The sequence below is a fragment of the Gymnoscopelus microlampas genome (genome assembly GCF_963454915.1).
Source record: "Gymnoscopelus microlampas genome assembly, chromosome: 9".
Taxonomy (NCBI): domain Eukaryota; kingdom Metazoa; phylum Chordata; class Actinopteri; order Myctophiformes; family Myctophidae; genus Gymnoscopelus; species Gymnoscopelus microlampas.
This window is the reverse complement of record NC_139946.1, coordinates 19,090,543-19,111,487: the sequence shown is the minus strand read 5'-3', so window position 1 is coordinate 19,111,487 and position 20,945 is coordinate 19,090,543. Positions and strand designations below refer to the sequence as shown.

At 41.3% G+C, this 20,945-nt stretch overlaps 1 protein-coding gene across 4 annotated transcripts; it reads left to right on the top strand.

Moving 5' to 3' along the window:
• The first annotated feature begins 410 nt into the window (after positions 1 to 410).
• On the top strand, positions 411 to 20,404 carry LOC311051800 (uncharacterized protein). 4 transcript variants are annotated; one of them, XM_084066450.1, is made up of 17 exons: positions 411 to 522; positions 4,468 to 5,134; positions 8,109 to 8,220; positions 8,984 to 9,039; positions 10,148 to 10,185; positions 11,489 to 11,526; positions 12,134 to 12,188; positions 12,225 to 12,302; positions 14,085 to 14,244; positions 15,776 to 16,103; positions 16,419 to 16,441; positions 16,559 to 16,595; positions 17,060 to 17,102; positions 17,519 to 17,681; positions 18,899 to 18,932; positions 19,055 to 19,095; positions 20,262 to 20,352. In XM_084066450.1, the coding sequence occupies exons 1-17, from the start codon at positions 520 to 522 to the stop codon at positions 20,300 to 20,302; spliced, it is 1,917 nt and encodes a 638-aa protein (XP_083922576.1). In that variant the 5' UTR covers positions 411 to 519; the 3' UTR covers positions 20,303 to 20,352. The 4 variants fall into 4 exon arrangements, with proteins under 4 accessions (XP_083922576.1, XP_083922574.1, XP_083922575.1 ...); XM_084066448.1 differs by having other exon boundaries at positions 12,134 to 12,302; positions 20,265 to 20,404; XM_084066449.1 differs by having other exon boundaries at positions 12,134 to 12,302; positions 16,422 to 16,441.
• The last annotated feature ends 541 nt before the right edge of the window (positions 20,405 to 20,945 follow it).

Genomic DNA, 20,945 nt, shown 5'->3' with positions numbered 1-20,945 from the left:
ATGCATATTGGTTCATTTGCACGTTCGCCCCATTGTGTGTATTCAAAAGTACAAAAGTACAAATTACAAAGAACATTTTCAAATGATTATTACATTTTAAAAAATAAATAAGTTTGGATCCCTAGATCCAAACTTGCCTTCCTAGAAACAAAGTGAATATTTATCTTTGTAGTGGACTGAAAGTCACAAGCTTCCAAAAAAATCTAAAAAAAATACTCAAGTAAAGTACAGATACTAAAAAAAGTGTACTTAAGTACAGTACTCAAGTAAATGTACTTCCTTACTGACCTCCATTAAACAGTTCCTCTATTGTTGCTGAAAGAGGTAAAGTAAACACTATCACAGTATGTCACTGTGTCTGCCGCACAGTCATTTATAAAGTACACTATTTCCTCATTTACAGTGAGCGTACTCTAGCTAACCAGGGCACATCAGTCTACAGGGTTACAACATGCTGTGCTGAACATGGAGACATTCATTTACAGTAAACTTTGGTAGAATAATAATCCTATTGCAAATATGGTAAGTACATCTATTTTGTATCCATCTCATTCTCTTTTATTTAATCAGGTTGTGAAACGTTATGCATATCTCCCTAAGTTCTTTGTCTTGTTCTGCTCTCTCTCTCTCTCTCTCTCTGTATTGTAATGTAGTCTGTTTTAAAATAGCAGTTTGGTGTTATCAACAAGGTGTGTAGCCTAATAATAACTTGGCGTGAGTTATGAAAATGTAATGCCTCTCGCCACACGTTGAGTAAACACTTTAGTGTTCTTCAGTCCCAATTTAGACACTGAGAAGTCTTGTATACGCGCCATAACCATGTAATGGTAAAGGTCAAAACCAGAGGGGGCCTGGTTTAAGACTCATGGTATAAAATTGTGTAACTAGATTACATAATGTAAATTAGTTTTCTGCGTGTAGAGGACCTACAGTAGTACAGTGGTTCTCAAAACATTTTACTTTCAAGGACCCCCAATTTGACTCTTGAGAGTGTACAAAATGTGTATACTGCCAGAGTTACCGATCGGCAAGGCCAGGGTCCTTTTGGTTCCTAACTATCAATAATTTAGCTTAGGACCCCCTGGAACCCGGTCGCTGACCCCTGTGGTCCCACTTTGAGAACATCTGTCATTTTAGATTTTTTGCGTTGGCTATTAAAAAATAGCAGATCACAAGGCGTCACTTAGTACCGTGCTGCAAGCTTGTACATCTGCTATCTGTGTAGGCCTACTACTGATTTAGAAGGCATTTGTAGAATCGGCCTCAGGTCTTAATGGGTTAAGTGGTTAATAGTTGACTGGCTGTGAAACAGTTGGACCACAGGGCTAGCAGGTGTGAATGAGTGTGAGTGTGTGAAGCAGGCTGAGAAAAGTAGTTCTCATGTTCAGAGATCCTTCCCTGGATAAATAAACCCATAGCAGCCCTCTTCTAAGCCTGTCATAATAGGCAAACTGATTTGGCAAAAATTGCAGCTCTACTGGATCACAGGACATTGTGTTGTGAACTTTTAGATATGATAATACATTTGTTATTATTCTGTTTTGGCAGGTAACACATTCATATTGTCATGTAAAACTGCAGTTGGGTGGTGATTCTTCAGGTTCGCCAGCCTGTGCCCTGTTATTGGATAAAAGAAAACGTGGTTTGCTTCAGTAAAAATAGTGTTCTTGGCTCATTTCAGCTGCGGTGAAGCAAGTAACTGTGACGTTAGAAAGTAACTTGTGTGAAGAATAGCACTGCTAAAAGGAAGCTTTATCCAGGTGTTATTCATTGACTTGCTGCGCTACTGTGCAGCATTCTTTATAGCCTCCCTAAAAGCCTCTTATCTCTTATAATAGTCAACCGTGTGTGTGTGTGTGTGTGTGTGTGTGTGTGTGTGTGTGTGTGTGTGTGTGTGTGTGTGTGTGTGTGTGTGTGTGTGTGTGTGTGTGTGTGTGTGTGTGTGTGTGTGTGTGCGTGCGTGCGTGCGTGCGTGCGTGCGTGTGTGTGTGTGTGTGTGTGTGTGTGTGTGTGTGCGTGCGTGCGTGCGTGTGAATGTTGAGGCGTGTTTGCCTGGTGTTCTTTGCACAATGTTTTTGGAACACTATCAAACCTTACTTTTCAAAGTGTGTGAGGACAACATTTTAAGAGGGCAATTTTATGAACGCCATTTTAAATCAGGCAAAACTCCAACCCTATAACCTCTAAATGTCTAATCCTAACCCCAACCGAATCTTTTTCAAATTTTAAGCCTACTCGAAAAATCTTTCTTTTTTTAACCATAAAACAACCACCTCACAAAGTCTGCTTCCCAAATTCTACTATACTTATGGGGACATTTGGCCCAAGTACACACACACATAATCACACCACTTTCAGTCTATATTGCTATGTATTGTGCGTTGTGGTACAGAGCAGACACACAGGTTCCATCTACTTCCTTTGTCTTCTGTGATCAGAGCAACCTTCCTTAGCAGCGCATGAAGCTCATTGGTCCAAAGTGTGACAGCGAGGGCCGTTACCATGGTTACAGGTGCAGAGCACACTAGGTGTGTGGTCACACTGCACTTCCTGCTCATCCCGTCATCTTCTGTTGTCACCGTGGGTTTGATATGGTTGCATTCACAATGACAAATTGTTATAGAGCAGTGGTTCTCAAAGTGGGGTCCTTGAGAGGGTTCCAGGGGGTCCCCGGCAAAATTAGTTAACATAGAATCAAAATCAGTTTAACCACTTTAAACCCATGTACAGTACTGTACATCGGCAATTTGAAAATAGCTGCTCTACAAGCTCACAACGCGTCACGAATATGTAATGCACTGTGAGCTTATAGATCTGCTATTTTCAAAACAATCTTTAAAAATGTGCCCACCCAGGCCCCGCAAAGTTTGGAAGGCAGTCAATTGGAATGGAACCTGCGAAATCTGACTAGTTCATCTTGATTACATGACAGCAGAGATAATATGTACCAATTAGTTTGAGGTTTGGTCAGAATTTGTAGGAGTAGTACCAAAAAGTGCTGCAGAGAATCTAGTCTGGGCCTGTATGTGTGGACTTAGAGTTGCGTCTTGATCCAAGGAATCCAGGGGGGAAAAACATTTTGATTGTACGACCAATGGTTCAAGAGTTATAGGCCAAAACGTGAAGTAGTTGTTATAGCGCCTGGCTGATTTTAAAAAGTTGCGGTGAAGGCTCTTCCTTTTTGTGTGCAAAGTGTCTTGGCAATCAGATGCTGCGTTCATGATTTGTGGCATTACAGTAGGTGGCCAGTGACTTTGACCAGTTTCACTTTCAAAACCTTTGCATCATGCATGTCACACAAACAGAATGTGATGCGTTTTGTTGATATAAGTTCTTTCATATAGAGTCCTATCCACAAATCCAGCATTTACCTTCCACAATCCACATTATCAAAAACATTGTGCAAAGCGGGCCCTCCCGCAAACGTTGAAAGCCAAATCGTAGCCAATCAGAAGGAAATCTGGAAAAAATGGCAAAAAATCCTGTCAGTCAGAAATGGGCGTGGCCTATATGGGAAGTTGCGCCATGATCCAAGGACTGCAGAGAAAAAATACATTTGATTTATGGTTCTAGAATTATGGGCCAAAACACAAATTGGCCTGTTATAGCTCCACCATCAGGCCAATTTGAAAAATGTGGGGCAGAGGTTCTTCCTTGACCTACTGGGAGTGTACTGGGCGTGCACAGTTTCACGCGGATCGGTCCAACGGCGCCGGAGATTAGCTGTTCACAGACACGCACAGACTGACTGACTCACAGGGGCGAAAACATAATCCTCGGCCTTCGGCCGCTCCGGCCTCCTGGAGAGGATAATAACATAAAACAGAGACCTGCTGTAAAATCAAATGAATGGAACTCAAGGCTGTGATAGAATCACTCAGTTTAGTTCCTCCAAGCAGGAAACTATTGTTGCACTGTGTATTATCATTCTGCAAAATAGTGATGATGTTTCTGTGTGTGTAGGCACTGTTGCGCACCCTTTTTGTGCACCGAAAAGAGCAGATCAACAAGTTCACAATGCACCCCAGCGTTGTAAGCTGATTGGCTATTTTGGGCTTTAGGGTTAGGGTTAAAAATGACCACATTTCTTTTTATGGCATTCAAAAAACCAGCGTCCTAAAACATGCATGTCCTCACAAATCTACAAATACAAACTTATATGTGTGTGTGTGTGTGTGTGTGTGTGTGTGTGTGTGTGTGTGTGTGTGTGTGTGTGTGTGTGTGTGTGTGTGTGTGTGTGTGTGTGTGTGTGTGTGTGTGTGTGTGTGTGTGTGTGTGTGTGTGTGCGTGTGAGAGAGATGTGTGTTTGTGGTGTGAGAGAGATGTGTGTTTGTGGTGTGTGTGATGTGTTGTGTATCGGAAAGAGTTGGGGGTTGCCTTGCACTGTTATATTGCTAACTTCCGTTCTACAACAAGAGAATAGAGCAGCAGCTGCATGAGTTTCACCTCTCGTCTCGTCTCATTCAGGGGGAGAGCGTGGACGTCAAGGCCCTGAGAGCCAAACTCCACGCCAGTGCTCAGATGGCCCACAGCAGCCGGGACACCGGACCCGCAAGATTTCCTCTACCTGGATTTGGGAGAGAGGTCCTGCGACCTGGACACGCAGGTGTTTCACAAAACGGGGTGGCCCGTCAAAAACTGTCCCCTACGGTTCCTTCCCCTTTCCCTTTAGGAGGGTCAAGCCCTTCCCCCTTTCATGGGCTACCCAGGTTCTCTGGGCCCCTGAGGACAGAAACAGGAAGCTGCGGACCTCGACCGCTCTTGCCGGTGGGCGTGTTCCCTCGACCACCGGCCCCTGGAGGCATCATCAGGGCCGCTCCTCCCCAGCCAGCAGACTGTGGCCGGATCAGGCCGTCCGGGGAGCTGCTTCAGAACATCATGCTGAAGCACCAGAGGCCCCCCTCCTCCTCCACCCAGCCGGCTTTCAAACCCCTGACCGCCGTCCGGCCACTACCAGCCAGCCAGAGGAGCCAGGCGGAGGTGGCGCCACTTAGGAAGCCCCTGCCCCCCGAGGGACCCCAGCCACCCAAACCCAAACGGCCCCCACATGTCAACCTGGAACCCTATCAGAGGACCGTACGAGGGCCACTTCCGCAGTCACCTGCACATTCTGCCCGCCTCAAGAACAACGATGGTAATTCACTTTCAGAAGTAGTTTTTCTTAGTTTTTTGTCTGAAATGGAGGGTCTCTTCATTGAGAACTATGAGTTAATAAGGTCATGGAGGAACTTCTCCGTTTTGGATTCAGTAGAGATACAGTAAATGTTGCACTTTTCTGGGACTAGAGATAAAAATGGCTGGTGAATATATTTACTAGTCACTTATAGGAAGTGCAGTAAGTATTTATTATTTATGTACTATACCACCTCTCTGAAAGGTGTCTGAAGTGAACATCAACAAGCAAAACTGAAAAGTTAATTCAAGAGAGAGAAAAGGTTGACTTTCCAGTTAAAATACTTAACTGGAAAGCCATCTGACCCTGGGGCCATATTACACTGAATTCATACCAGCAGCGTTGAGCGGATGTTCACATATTGTGAACATTCGCAAAATGCAATAAATTTAGCATGACCGAGGTTATGAATGACACTCTCGTAAATAAGTGAGCTGTGCTCCAGTGAGAGCTCCAGCGATCCGAGAGGATCAGAGCAGCAGCTGCAACCGGCTGGGGAGCTCAAGGAGAAAGTGCACACACTTGATGCTCATCACTGGCAGCTTGATTGTAAAGGATTTATACATTTTAGGTAAGAAATAGGCCATGCACTGTAGTTGCTCAATCTTAATTAATCAACTGCTAGTTTAAAAAAATATGTATATATACAGTATACATATTCGCTATGAAGTCATCTTTTTCTGTAGTTTGGAGTGTATATTCCTCCACGCCTATCAGAGCACAGTACGCTTCTGATTGGCTTGTCGCTCTGTCTGGAAGAGTCAAGGTTGAGCTTTTCTCAACTATGATGCTTTGATTTTTGAAGCTTGATATAGTTTTGCTTCCATATGTGCTATTTTGTCTTTGCCAACGCTACTTCAGCTTTGTTGGTGCTTAAGTTGTACTGAAATACGTTGCATTGTGAGCTTGTAGATTTAGAAAAAAGGCTGGCTCCTATACAGACCCCTGGGGGACACCGGTAAACAAATCAGATATGAAATCATATACTGTAAGTGGTTCCTAGAGTAGTTACCTACCTGTAGAGTCGACAATGAACGGCACTCTTTGGCAGTGATCCCTTCAAAAAGTTCCAACTCTCTGATGTAGGTAATGCACACACTGCACTGATGGGTCGGCTTCTTATTTACATGATGTGAATTATGATTCTGCCAATCCATGGCCTCAGCTAGCTCAATCATTTGGCAGTTGCACTTGCGTGAACAGAAGGAAGCGAGATGAAGGAGATGATTTCGAAATTTACTCTGTAATCTTGGTTATTGTCTAATCTGTTGATGACAATGATATTGCATGATTTCATAGCTTTCATCCATGATAGATTCATCAGTAATCCTAATAACTACCATGGCAACAATCGTTTGGGGTTGTGTTTTTTATTTTAAGGTCCTTTTAATAAGTGTTGCATTAACTTTGATTAACGTTCTTAAGCAGTATTTAAACTGTTAAAAGTTTCTTATTAATGCTGTCTTATAATCTAACAATAAACATGATTGTTACACTATTGTTAACACTTACAGTCTATAGTCTTATTAACACATAATAATGTTAATAAGCATCTTATAAGGATTTTATGAGGGCCATATTACCCTTTAATTAACACTTAGGACCTTAAGGTAAAGCATTACCATTGTTTTTTTTATATTGTTGTAATGCTCATGGTTGGAACTAGATCTCTGTGTTATTATGGTATTTGGTTTAAGGTATTTGGTTGTTTGAGCTTGTTATCCATGTGGACTGTTATGTAATGTGTTGAACAGCTTTGTATTAAGCCTACTGTATGTCCAATTGACTGCCAGACTGAAATGTAGTAAAAAAAAAAATAGTGTTCCAATCCAACCATGCAGTGCATTTGATTCAAATAGGCTATAGGCTGGGTTGAACTGTATAGGAACCCGGACTAAAGAATGAACAAGTTTCTTTATTTAGACAATAATAAGGTAATCTGTCATTCTCAAGAGACACGTTTGGCCAGCAACAATCATACAAAGTTACTGACAGACAGGACAATCAAAACGGAGAGACAAGATGTAAACAAGACAAAAACAAAATGCAAGTGCAAGTGCCAACCTCATCCTGTTTTTGCATACGTTTGTCACTGTGGTTGAGCACCCCTCCTATCTCCCTTTTGTTTGTGGTATATCATGAAGGCACACTTGAACGCTTAATTACATAGTGGTTGTACGGGTCAACTCAAAGCTCCCAGTGGCTAACAGTAGTGGTTGTACCGGGCAGCTCCCAGTGACCAACAGTAGCAGGCTGTGGTTGTACCGGGCAGCTCCCAGTGACCTACAGCAGCAGGCTGTGGTTGTAGCAGGCAGGTCTCAGTGACCAACAGTAGCAGGCTGTGGTTGTAGCAGGCAGGTCTCAGTGACCAACAGCAGCAGGCTGTGGTTGTAGCAGGCAGGTCTCAGTGACCTACAGTAGCAGGCTGTAGTTGTACCGGGCAGCTCTCAGTGACCTACAGCAGCAGGCTGTGGTTGTAGCAGGCAGGTCTCAGTGACCAACAGTAGCAGGCTGTAGTTGTACCGGGCAGCTCTCAGTGACCTACAGCAGCAGGCTGTGGTTATAGCAGGCAGGTCTCAGTGACCAACAGCAGCAGGCTGTGGTTGTAGCAGGCAGGTCTCAGTGACCAACAGTAGCAGGCTGAGGTTGTGCCGGGCAGCTCCCAGTGATGGACAATAGCAGGCTGTGGTTGTACAGGGCAGCTCCCAGTGATGAACAGTAGCAGGCTGTGGTTGTACCGGGCAGCTCCCAGTGACCAACAGCCACAGGCTGTGGTTGTACCGGGCAGCTTCCAGATGTGAATGTGTGCATGAGTGAAACAGGGTGCTGTAGAAAAAGATTCCACTACATGGAAGCATCTCCCAGATAAGATACTGTTTACATAAAAATGAAAGTCCTAAAACAGAACGGTGATGATCGTGTGGTTCCTGTCCAGGTTCGCTGTCATCTGGAGGCAGTAATCTGTCTCTACCTGGGTTAGTCAGTCCTGCTGGACCCCCAAGACCCCCCTACAAACCCAGCAGCCTTCCGCGCCAGCGCACCTCTATGTGAGTAACCCTGGTGGAAAGTAACTAAGCACATTTACTCAAGTACTGAACTTATGTACAATTATGAGTCACTTTCACTTTACTTGGGTATTTCCATTTTTTAATACTTTACACTTCACTACAACTCAGAGGCAAATATTTGACATTTGACTTGTTACTTTGCAGATTTTGATTATTAATACAAAACATACAGTATACAGTACATTAATCACTTAATCCCTGTTTTACTTTGTCTATTCAAAATAAGCCCTTAAGCAATTGTTCACAAAGTGTGACATTGACACATTTCAAAAGATTTGAGTTATTTTACTTTGGTACTGTAAGTATATTTAGATGGCAATCGTGCTGCACTTTTACTCAAGTAAAAGTGTGGTATTGCTACTTTCACTTCCACCTCTGTGAGTGCCGTCAAACACTCACAATTCCATCTTTCTCTCTCCCCTGCACATCTGGAGGGCTTAAATGAGCCCTCCAGAAGGGGAATGAAACCCTGGGCTTCCCCCCCCCCCCCAGTTCACGTTAAAAACTACAGCAAAACATGTCTGGCTGGTAAGCAACACATCTGACACTAATCAAAGAGATGTGTGCAAGCATAGACAGTAAAAAAGAATAACAGATGAATGTAATAGTTTTGTAAAGTCAAGCTGTTGACTTTACAAATGCAAATGAAAAAGACAGCAATTATTGCAACAATGCATGGTCATATTTGTATGTATTATTGTGTTTGTTTTAATTCACTTCTTCTTTTTTCCATGGACTAAAGTCAAATTGAAGCTGACCAGGACACCTATGATGACATAGATACCTTGGAGAGGAATGGTATGTGACATCAGCTCTTCTGCTTCTTAGAATTCAACCTGCTTGACTTTTATTTTGATTGCTTCTTATTATTAATATCTATTGTTGCTTCACTTACATAATAGTATATGTTGTAATTTCCGACCAGAGATTAAAGATTTCTCTTTAAAATTGGACCCACTGTCATGTCATGTGCCAACAATTAGCAAATCTACAAATCAGACTTCCTATTATTGAAAACTCTAACTCTCAGTCTATATTATTATTTACACAAGCATGTCCGTGATCAAACTGCCAAGAGACCAAACAACCAAACGAGTGTCTTATACTGAAGTTCAATCTTTTTTTAACTCTTTTTAGAAGAGTAGTGTCAGTAGATTATTAGGACCCAACTCTTTGTTCCTGGTTAACATATTCTACATCCATGTATTCTTTCAAGACATGTTCAAAAGATCAGTTTAACAGCCCATAAGCTGAACTGCGAGGACAGTGAAATAATTTAGAAAAAGGCTCGCAACTCAATTGTTTATTTCTCCAAAACTTTATTCAAACACTGTTGCCCTGTCTGAATAAAGTTTAAAGCAATAAAAAAAGGGAGTTGCAAGACTTTTTCCTAAATCATTTCAATAAAGGCACATGATACCATGTTTATATAGTGTTACTGTATACAGTAGGCTACATTATATATCGTCTCCTCATACAGTATGTCCAAAACTGTAACTTTTCAGGATTCAAATTCAAAAATAGCAAAGGTAGCAGATCTACAAGCACAAAATGCATCGCTTCGCGCCACGTTTCGAGCTTGTGGATCTGCTATTTTTGATACTTTTGTGTGACGCTGCAGTATGATCAAGTAGGGCCTTCATTTAAGGAAAAACACGAAAAGTTAGAATATGGAGATAGGAGGTTTATGCCCGACACTGACAGAAACAATATTCTAGAATCTAGATATATGCATATAAACAAAAATGTAGGATTGTCAACTTTTCTTTAGTCCATTAAACTCTTGTTTTCTTTAATCTTCTACCTCCTTTTTTTATTATCTTATTTGCAGCTGTGACAATCTAACATTTAAAATCTCGCAATGAAGCATCAATATAGTTTCTGTTTTATTTTTTTCCATCCACAGATTCCTGGGAGGACAGCAGTTCACAGCATTTGACTGGAGTGAGGACAACATATTAAACATAATGCCAGATATTAAAACATCACAATTTTTAGAGAAGATTTTCAGAATTATTCAAAATGTAAAACAAAATCTATAAGCTCAGAATATGTCGCAATGTCACACGTTGTGAGCTTGTAGATCGGTTATTTTTGAATAGCCAAAATAATAAAAGTGGTTAAACTGATTATGATGCTATTTTAACACATTTCGCTGGGGTCCCCGTGGAACCCCCTCAAGGCCACCCGGGGACCCCAGACCCCATTTCAAGAAGCACTGCTGCTCTCGACAGTAAAACCCTTAACACGTTTTGATGGGCAGAAGCGGTTGCATGGTGGCACAGCCAGTGATTGTATTGACCACATCATGCTCCTTATTCGCAAGAATACTATTTAAAATCTGACTCACTCTCTCTGCCCTCAGTTTCCTTTCTCTCTACTCTCTCCTATCGAAATGAAGCAAAACTGTCGAAAGATTAGGCTCAAAATCTCAAAATAAGAGAAGAGATAAATGCACAAGCTAGGTTTATCTAGGACAATTTCATGTTGAACATGCACTAGCCCAGTGCATTCTCAACCTTTCCAGGCTGTGACCATCCCAAATAATCATATTTGAACTGGGGACCCTCCCCACCCCGACAAGCATTCGGAATGTAGGAGTTGAGGCATTGAATTTTGGTTGACTCTGTACCACAGATAAATATAGTGAAAAATGCAGATCTACAAGCTCACAACACCTTGCAATGCAAGGCGTTGAGAGCCTGTAGATTGGCTATTTTCACAATTTTTGCCTCTTATAATATTTGACAATTTGGCCAGTGTTTTTATAGTATAGTTTGTTGATTACTTTTGATGCAGTAAGTCTTTTTTTTTTTTAAGGCATTAACAAGGTCATAATTAAACGTCCTTAAATTGTCACTTTACTGTCATCTGGGGGCCCCCCAAAAATCATGTGGGGATCCCCCTGGGGGTCCCGACCCACAGGTTGAGAACCACTGCACTATTGCTCATGGCCCACATAAAAGGCAAAACAGTACACTGAATCAGGAAGACAAGTTGTTTTTAGTGTTTAGAATAACTATGTGTACGTGAATGTAAGAGGAGGATGACAAATTCTATAATGACAGAATAGCAGATTAGAGTGTGTTGTTATTTACAGTATACATGTAGATAGATGTGCTTTGCTAAAAAGGTTTACAGAAGTGGGTTGAGGTAAACTAGACTAGGCAGGCGTGTTTAAAGTAAGCCTCAATCATTGAATAATGATTATCTTTACAGCTTTAACCTTTAACGTTTTCTCTTTCAGGGGAGTGACGACAGTGAGGTGTATGACATGATTGATGAGTAAGTGTAATACTAATACAAAGACTACGTCTTATCCAAAAATATATAGATAAGTTAAATTTACATAATTTGAAACGCCTAGAAAACTATTTTAGCCACAGACTTTAGCTTTTTCTCTCTTGCGCTCTCGCCCACACAAAATGTGCAGGTGCCAGTAATGTGGACTGAAGTAGACCTCTTAGGAATGGCACAGGGAGGACCCAAACACTTTTTTGATCAGCAGTATCATATTATTCTCAAGGGTTTTAATGCATCAATGTTATGACAGATTAAGGCTAGTATATTTTTTAATTATTCTGATTTCTTTTTGAGATCTGGGGCTATTAAAAAAACATCCGTGGCTGTAGCCCCGGACACCCACCCCTAACAACACCCTGTAGCTCAGTGGTTCTCAAAGTGTGGTCCAGGGACCCCCATGGCCAAATACAAATCAATTTGGGGGTTCTTGACATGAAAACATTTGAGAACCTCTGCTATATAGCACCCTGCTATAATGTATATCCAAAATAGGTTCCCCTATGATTACCTGTCAAAGAACCACTTTTAGTGCTATTTAGCAATGTTTTTGTATGCTCAGTGTGATATGTTTCTCTTCATATCCTGAAAGAAGCCAACTGGAACTGCTGAAGAAGGGATTCCCTGAGAAGAAGACAGAGGTGATAGCACAACCACAGCAGGAGGACAAGAGACAACAATTAACACAACCACAGCAGGAGGACAAGAGACAACAAAAGGAACGACAGAAAAGGGAGAGCGAGTTGAAGAAGAAATTCCAGGTAGGATGTGGAAATGTCCATCTGCTTCAAACACCTGCATGTCCATCTGTCCATGAACAGTAACCAGTGAGAACTCTAGGACACTTTTGTCATTCTAAAAGTGAGGTCTGGAGACCCCTAGGGTTCCCTGAGTGGCTCCCAGTTTGTCCCCGGCAAAAGGAGGAACCGTTTAAACACATTAGCCCTACAGTATTATATTTCTTGGCTAATCGAAAATAGACGATCTACAAGCTCACAACACGTCACGATGGGATTGTGAATGAATGAATGTCTTTATTGCAGACTCATGGTCCATAGAAAAACATACGATTACATACAACAATAGACAAATTAAATATGTAACATATAACATAGGCCTACCATACATATCAAACATATAAAAATCACCAAAAAGCGCTTATAGCAGCTTTAATGAAAACAGTCCAAACTACAAAAAGTGCTCCTCGGAGCACAGGTCGCCGTCAGGTCAGGTAGGTTATTGTGGGCCAGCAATGTACGGAATACGCCAATCAGGATGGAATATGAAAAATTGGACGGATCCGTCTTGATCACTTGACTATAGAGATAATGTGTACCGATTTGCGTGATGTTTGGAAAAAAATTATAGGAGTAGGCCTATTATAAAAAGAAAATGTTTTGCAAAAATCTGCCTCCTGGTGGCGCTATAATAGGGCAATTTTAAAAGGGAAAAGGGTGGTATTTGTTCCTCAATGTAGTGGGAATGTGCACGCAAAGTTTCACCACAATTGTGATGATGTGGTCATGCTGCGTTCATGAATTGTGGCATTCTGTTCAAAACGGGTCACTCCTGCAAAATGTAGATGTCCATCTTAGCCAATCAGGATGGAATATGTAAAATATAACAGATCCGCCTTGATCACATGACTATAGAGATCATGTGTATCGATTTGCGTGAAATTTGGATAAAATCTGAAGGAGTAATATCAAACATGTGTTTTAGACACAGACGAACGGACGGGCGGACAAACAGGGTGCAAAAATATAGTCTCGGCCATGCCTTCAACCTGGCGTGCGGAGACAATGAACATGTTAGACGGGCCATTTGTAACAGGCTTTTAAGCCAATGTCTCTTAAGACTAGAGGAGTATCTATGTAGTGCAGCTCTTTACAGGGTTACTTATACAGACTCATCCAAGCGACACATGAATCTATGCATTCAGTGAGACTATATAGTGGCTATTTACATTTATTCCAAATGCATATCACTTTGGGGGTCCATGACATGAAAATGTCATGGTGCAGGAGATCATCAATGTATAAATGTAAAATACTGAGTGTTAACTCAGAGTATAGAAATGGACTCAAAAGGGTTCATTTGTAAACCCTCAGAGTTGAGTTAACAGTAATCTGAGTTCCCAGAAGTTTTCGCCAGCTCTGGCGAGGAACTTCTGGGCCACAGCCCTGGTATTTGTGGGCGGGATGTACGTCACGCTCTGAATCTGAGCGGACACGCCTCTTACCGGTCTGAGAGCTGTGCAACTCGTCTAAAAAGTCCGACGAGAGGCAAACAGCAGTACACAACAATGGCGGCCGAAATTTCTCAAGGGGAAATTGCTTCCCGTCGATCCTATTTAGATGCATCACCCACTGCATGTGGATCCCGCCCCCTTTTCTTCATTGGCTGTTGATTTGAATCACAACGCAGTGGCCGCGCCCCTGCTGTCCAAGCTCCGACGCTAACCCTCCCAGACTAAGTTAACAGTAACACTCAGGATTGTACTGTGTAGTGTTAACATGCAGTGTTTGTCTCTCCTGCTACAGATCAAAGGGGAAGTGGAGGTTCTCTACGTAGCTCAGGTGCGAGAGGACTGGCAGGGTGGCAAACTGGACCTGAACGTGCACCAGGGAGATAGAGTGGAGATCCTCCGGGTGAAGAACAACCCGTTCGGCAGGTGGCTCGCTCGCACCCTCAATGGAAACTGTGAGTTGTGGGCCCACCCCAAACTGAAAAGAAAAAATATGTCCTTTTTTGGGGGGGTGACCAAACTCTATCTAAAATAGTATGAGAATATAATATAGCCAAGTAATATTTTTGTACGTTTGGAGACACCGTGCCATTTCCCCTTTCTGTAATAAGAAAGCCACAACCAACCATGGCAAATCTAATTTATTATAAACATTTGAAACGGGTCTGTTAGTGCAGGTCCAGCTGCAGTTCAACGTAAGTAAGAAAGCTATACAGTATATTTACATGTATGGTCCTCCTATTTGTCACTTTATATTTGCACATACGGTGAAATGTGTCCTCTGCATTTAACCCATCCTACGTATCAGGAACAGTGGAAGCCACAGGAGCCCTTCGCCACATAGACTGAGGCTGGGATGCAAACTGGGGACCTTCTGTTTTCCCAGACAGCCCATTCAGTTATGGCTGCCCTATATACCACACTTTTTTTTTTTTTTTTTTAACAATATATTTATTTGCATTTTCAGGTATATAACACAACAATATGGCATTTGTAGTAAATGTCTATAACAAATCAACAAACAAAAACAGAGCAAAAAGACATCACATAGCAATCATACATATACATAACATCTGGCATCCAAAAACAAAAATTAAACAAAACGTTACAAAACCACACTTTTCAGATGAGGACTGGACTTGTGTGAGGTGCACCGTTGCTCCGATCCGGCTCCAAACTTGGCACAGACACTGTTCAGGGGTCTGACATGACAGTACTCACACCATGAGCCATGTACAACCTAGCCTACTGTGTCAGGGGCCCCCAGCGGCCACATGCTGTCAATTCAATTCAATTCAAAGGAGCTTTATTGGCATGAGAAAACCGATGTTTACATTGCCAAAGCAAGTGTCAAAATATAATAAAAACAGTTTAAGAAAATGGGGAAAGTATATACAGTTGGAGGGGGTACAGCATTGTGGTAAACAGAGCTATGTCACATTGCGTTGTTATATACACGGTATATACAGGGTATAAATGTAAGCTTTTTGAAACAAATAGCAGCAATCCTTTGCAGTCACTTTGGGACAAATAGTAGCATTTTTTCCCAAACTATTTGTATTGTCAAGGCGCATCGTTGCTCCGATCCGCACCAAACTTGGCACAAACACTGTTCAGGAGTATGGCTTGAGAATAGTCACACCAGGTGCCACATTGTACGGTCCAGTTTGCTGTGTCAGGGGCCACGTTGTACAACCCAGCTTACTGCTGCCAGGGACCCACAGGGGCCTCACGTAGTCACCCCCCCCCCCCCACACACACACACAAATGGCCATAACTTGGTGATCATTGACCATCGCTCTGATCAGCACGATATAGAACTAGAGGTCTGAAAATCTAGTTTAGAAAAATACCTGAGCTACAAGCTCAGAATGTGTCACAATGCTGCTGTGAGCTTGTAGATCAGCTAATATCATTGTTAAATGTACTAAAAAGTACATGGGGCTTAAATGCTTATGGAAGTTTATTAGTCTTGTCCTCTTGCAGATGGTTATATCAGTAACACCTGTGTGGATGTGGACTATGAGGAGGTGAAACGTAAAGTTCTTAAAGCCAAAGGGTTGGATGCATCTCCGCTACCACCAACTCCATCTGACCCCCGCCTACCACCACCTCCCCACGACCCCCGCCTACCACCACCTCCCCATGATCCCCGCCTACCACCACCTCCCCACGACCCCCGCCTACCACCACCTCCCCATGATCCCCGCCTACCACCACCTCCCCCCGACCCCCGCCTACCACCACCTCCCCCCGACCCCCCTCTGACTGACGACATCTACTACGATGTGGAGTCAGGTGACCACATGGACAGGTGAAGATCATAAGTATTTTCTTAGCTATTATTCTGTTAATTACCTTTTTGATTAATTGAATAATCGAGGAGTTTGTTTAAAATATATATATATATATTTAGCACAGACTTCTACAACTGTCTATACTGTAGGTGGAGAGAATGAACGCTATGATCTGAGTAGTCATTCTTATACATTATCTCGTTTCCTAAAAAGGCTACCTAGCTCTGACGCAGTTCTATGAGGTGATATAAATAGCTATTAAGCACTGTACATTCTGTACAGTATCCTGTCTAAGTTGAGTTCTTTAATGTTTTTCTGATTTGTCTTTTCAGCAGCAGCTGGGCACAGGAAAACGGTGAGTGCTGACTGCGTCAGAATGGTTCATATTCGTGATGTTTATGATAGATGAAGACTAAATGAATCATCTCTCTCTCTGTGTCTCTGTTTCTCTACGATGTTATGGGTCCATCAGTGCCAGTGGATTTTCCCCCACCTCCTCATGAAATCAGGTATCAGTCCAAATGATGTTGAGCAGCCAGCATCTTTCATCATGTCTCAATTCAATTCAATTCAATTCAATTCAATTCAATTCAATTCAATTCAATTCAATTCAATTCAATTCAATTCAATTCAATTCAATTCAATTCAATTCAATTCAATTCAATTCACAACAAAATGTCTTAAGACTGTTTATACAGTAGAGCAGAAACCCACTGTTCTCATTTAGCCTAAATGTTTAACAGAATGCTAAGAAGCATTTGAATGTAGATATTAAAGCTGCCATTTGGAACTTAGTTTAATGAATACATTTGTATTTTAACCAATATGTATGTTAGATTGTTAATACAATATGACTAGCACATCTGCAGTGGTTGGAGGTTCTCTCCCTAGTCCTTACTACTACTAAAATAACTGATTGTTCTTTTCGGCAAGCAACACTGTTAAAGCTTGTGTTGTTGCCATTTTGTTTCAGGATAGATCCTAAAGTGGAAAAGGAGCTGAGAAAAAGGTTTAAGGTAAATATCTCCTACACTTAATTTATTTACACTAGGCCGATGCCGAAATGAGGCCACAGGTGCACCGTTACTCCAATCCGCACCAAACTTGGAACACAGTTCAGGCACCTGGCATGAGAATAGTCACACCAAGAAAACTAAATTGCACACATATTGTATGTGGCTGTGGCCCTATAGCAGTGTTACAGTGTTTCACACTTCCATTTGCAATCACTTTGTGACCATTGCTCTGATCAGCACAATATAGGACTGGATTTGAAGGCCTAATATTGCCTGAAAATATAACGTATAAGACACATATAAAATGCTCTTCATTATTCGATTAATCAAAAAGTGATCGATAGACTCATCGCTAAGAAAATAATGTATGGTTTCAGCCCTACACTGGTTTTAAACCTGAATGTTACTCTTCCCAGTATGAGGGACCTCTGACGGTGCTGCACACCATGATGGTGGACCCCAACGCCATCATCAAGAAGCCGGGGGGGAAGGATTTGGCCATCGCACAAGGAGAGATTCTGGACGTCATCCAACTGACCACTGACAAGAAAGCCCTGTGTCGGAACCAGTACAGAAGATGTAGGTTCACACACCACTTCCTGTCTGAAAAGTCTTACTTTATTTTATATCACTGTTTCTCAGCGTAGGGTCCGGGCACCACCAGGGGTCCAAATAGACACTTTGGAGGATCTGTAACTCTCAGAGTTAAATTAACGCTGAGCATTTTGCAGTGTAGATTGGGGACCTACAGCAAAAAACGAAACAAAACAAAATGAATTAAATGGCGGTCCGAGGTCTAATGTATATCAAGCTGGGGCTCTCAAAAGGTTGAGAATCACTGTTGTCAGCTTGTTATGTTTAATACACACACCATCTAATTACAAATTCAATATTAGCGGTGGAACAGTTGAACTAATCGATTTAAACGATTCTGAAAAAATAATGATTTTAATAAACAATAATTGATTTTAGTGATCTAAAGTGAAGCTTGGGAGCTTGTAGGTTGGTTATTGTTGTATGATGAAGTATGGAGTAGGCCTTAGATGGTTAATCGGACTAATTGATTTACCGGTTGTCCATTATAAAACATTTAATTTAATGTTTTTTGTGTTGATAAAGGCTATAAAACATAAAATTAAAAAAGAAATGGTTAAAAGATTATTTGATTAATTGAAAAAGTGATTGATAGTTGCAGCCCTATTCAAGGTATACTCATAATTACCATTTGTACAGGGGGCGAGTACAGGAACTGATTGATCACTCAGTCAGAATGAATAGGAATTGACAAAGAAATAACAAGTGTATGACGGTAAAATTAACAAATAATAACATCGGTCATCAGTTATAGCTGTTACATTACGGTCACTTTAATGGCCTGAACATTTCAGCAGCCAGTACTTCACGCCCAGTAGGTCCATAGCGCCCTCTTGTGGCAGGGATCATTTGGTTATGAACGTCTACTCTGCCTACAGACCAGAGTAATTAGGTATAGAAAAACAGATAAATGTTGAAATAAAACATTCACATAATACTGAAAGTAGTGTTCATCCAGAAGAGAATGTTTGACTCATCATTTTATATATTTTTGGATGCATAGCGTTGTTGAAAATGAAACACAAAACAAATATCTGTACATTGAAACTATAGAAACTATAGGATACCAGGTTAATCATGAACCCAGCATCTGTCTAAATCTAAATTACATTTTAACCTTTGCATAAGTCTGCATGGTCAGTCATCAAGTCATAGTTAATGCATTGTTATTTGAAGTCTTCATCTTGTCTTCCTGCATACAGATGGATATGTCTCCAGGGCTCTACTTCTCCCAATGTAAGTCTCCTCCGCCTGTTTGTAGTACAACTAATATTTGACTAAAAAGCTGCACCGAATTTGGTGTCTCTGTGTGCAAAGTTGTTTTTGTCGTCCATTCAAGTTTCAATGTTCTTTTACAGGGAAGGGGACGATATTTATGATGACGTGGACGCTTTTAACGGTATGTCCTCCCACGCTCATCATTTACATGTTAACACAACATTTTTGTGATACTAATATTAATGTGCTAAATACACTTCATTGTTCCTTCAACTCGCAACTAATTTGTTATTAGTTGTTTTTACTTTTTGTATCCAGAGAAAAGGTTTCATGTGTAATGCTGATACAAATCCATTTCAGCTATTATTATTTAATATAAATTATGCTTGGTGACAGTAAATGGTTATGGTTTCATACAGGTTTACACATTTACATTTTTGGAGATAAGAACAGAGAGCAGAGAGAGGGAGAGCAATTTTCTCTACTTTTACTTCTACTCCACTACATCTCAGAGGCAAATATTGTACTTTTACTCCACTACAATTATTTGAAAACTTTAGCTATTAGTTACTTTGTAGATTTTCATTATTATTAACAAATATACGTTAACCACTTCAGTCCTATACTTCGGTTATTTGAAATTAGCCGACCTACAAGCTCACATGCCGCGAGCGTTGTGAGCTTGTAGATCTGCTATTTTCAATGACCTCAGAAATGGGACATTCTGTGTACGAGTACATTTACTTTTGGTACTTTAAGTACATTTTGATGCCAATACTTTTGTACTTTTACCCAAGTACATTTTGACAAATGACTTTGAACAGAGTATTTCCACATTGCTGTATTGATAGTTGTACTTAAGTAAACAATGTGAGTTCCATCACTGAGTACTGTAGCCTACATACAGGTAAAGCTTCTGAGTTAAAAACATTAGACGGGTTAAACATGAGGTGCAGGTAAAACAAAAGGGGGGAAAGCAGTACAGTGCTGGAACGGTATAGAATTATTGTCTTATGTGCAAATGACATAGTCCACATGAGGTAAAAAAAATAAATAGCATCGGTAGGTCCACATAGGAAGGTAAATTCCACAGGTAAAATCCACATAACGGGTAAAAGAGAGTGTACAAATGGAACGAAATTGACCTGTAAGAGTCCATTTGCTTCCACAATCTATTTTCTGAGTTATGGGGGGTCCGTGGCCTATAATACATAATACACTGGGGGTCCTTGAAATGAAAAGGTTTGAGAATCCCCGCAACTAGGACATGAAGTCTGTCTCCTACCCTCCGTTGGGGTACAAATGAAGCTTTTATTTCTCATCTGTTTTGATCTGGTCTCTTTGCAGAAGATGACTCGAGCATCTATGACAATGACAACCTGTTCTGATAGAACCATCCGTCCATCACTGTCTACTACAGCACTGCTTCTTAAAGTGGTGTCCGGGGACCCCCAGGGGTCCTTTGGGGGGTTCCAGGGGGTTCCTAGGTAAATTATTGAACTAAATGGAGCCGTAGGTCTGTAGCCGTAGGTCTGTAACTCTGAGAGTATACAAATGGAACCAAATGGACCCTTGCAGGTCCATTTGGTTCCATTTGTACACTCTCAGAGTTATGGGGGTCTGTGGCCTAATGCGTTTACTAAAGTAGGCGACTTTGAGAACTACTGGTCTACAGAAACTGTCTGTAATGGAATGACTATTAAGCTATTGTCAAAACAACACACACACACACACACACACACACACACACACACACACACACACACACACACACACACACACACACACACACACACAATATGTATTTATGTCCACATAAACACAAGTACAAGAATGCCTTGTACAAAGGACATAAACACTGCCACTGCAGTCAGATAATAGGAAAACAGCCGGTTACACACACTCACTCTCTCATTAAGTCTTAAGGGGAGGACCCAAATGCTGAGAATAGTGGTAAACATTGCAAATTGACGTTTGATGCTTGTAGATCAATTTACAGTAATACACTATTTGCTTTGTCTATTGCCTATG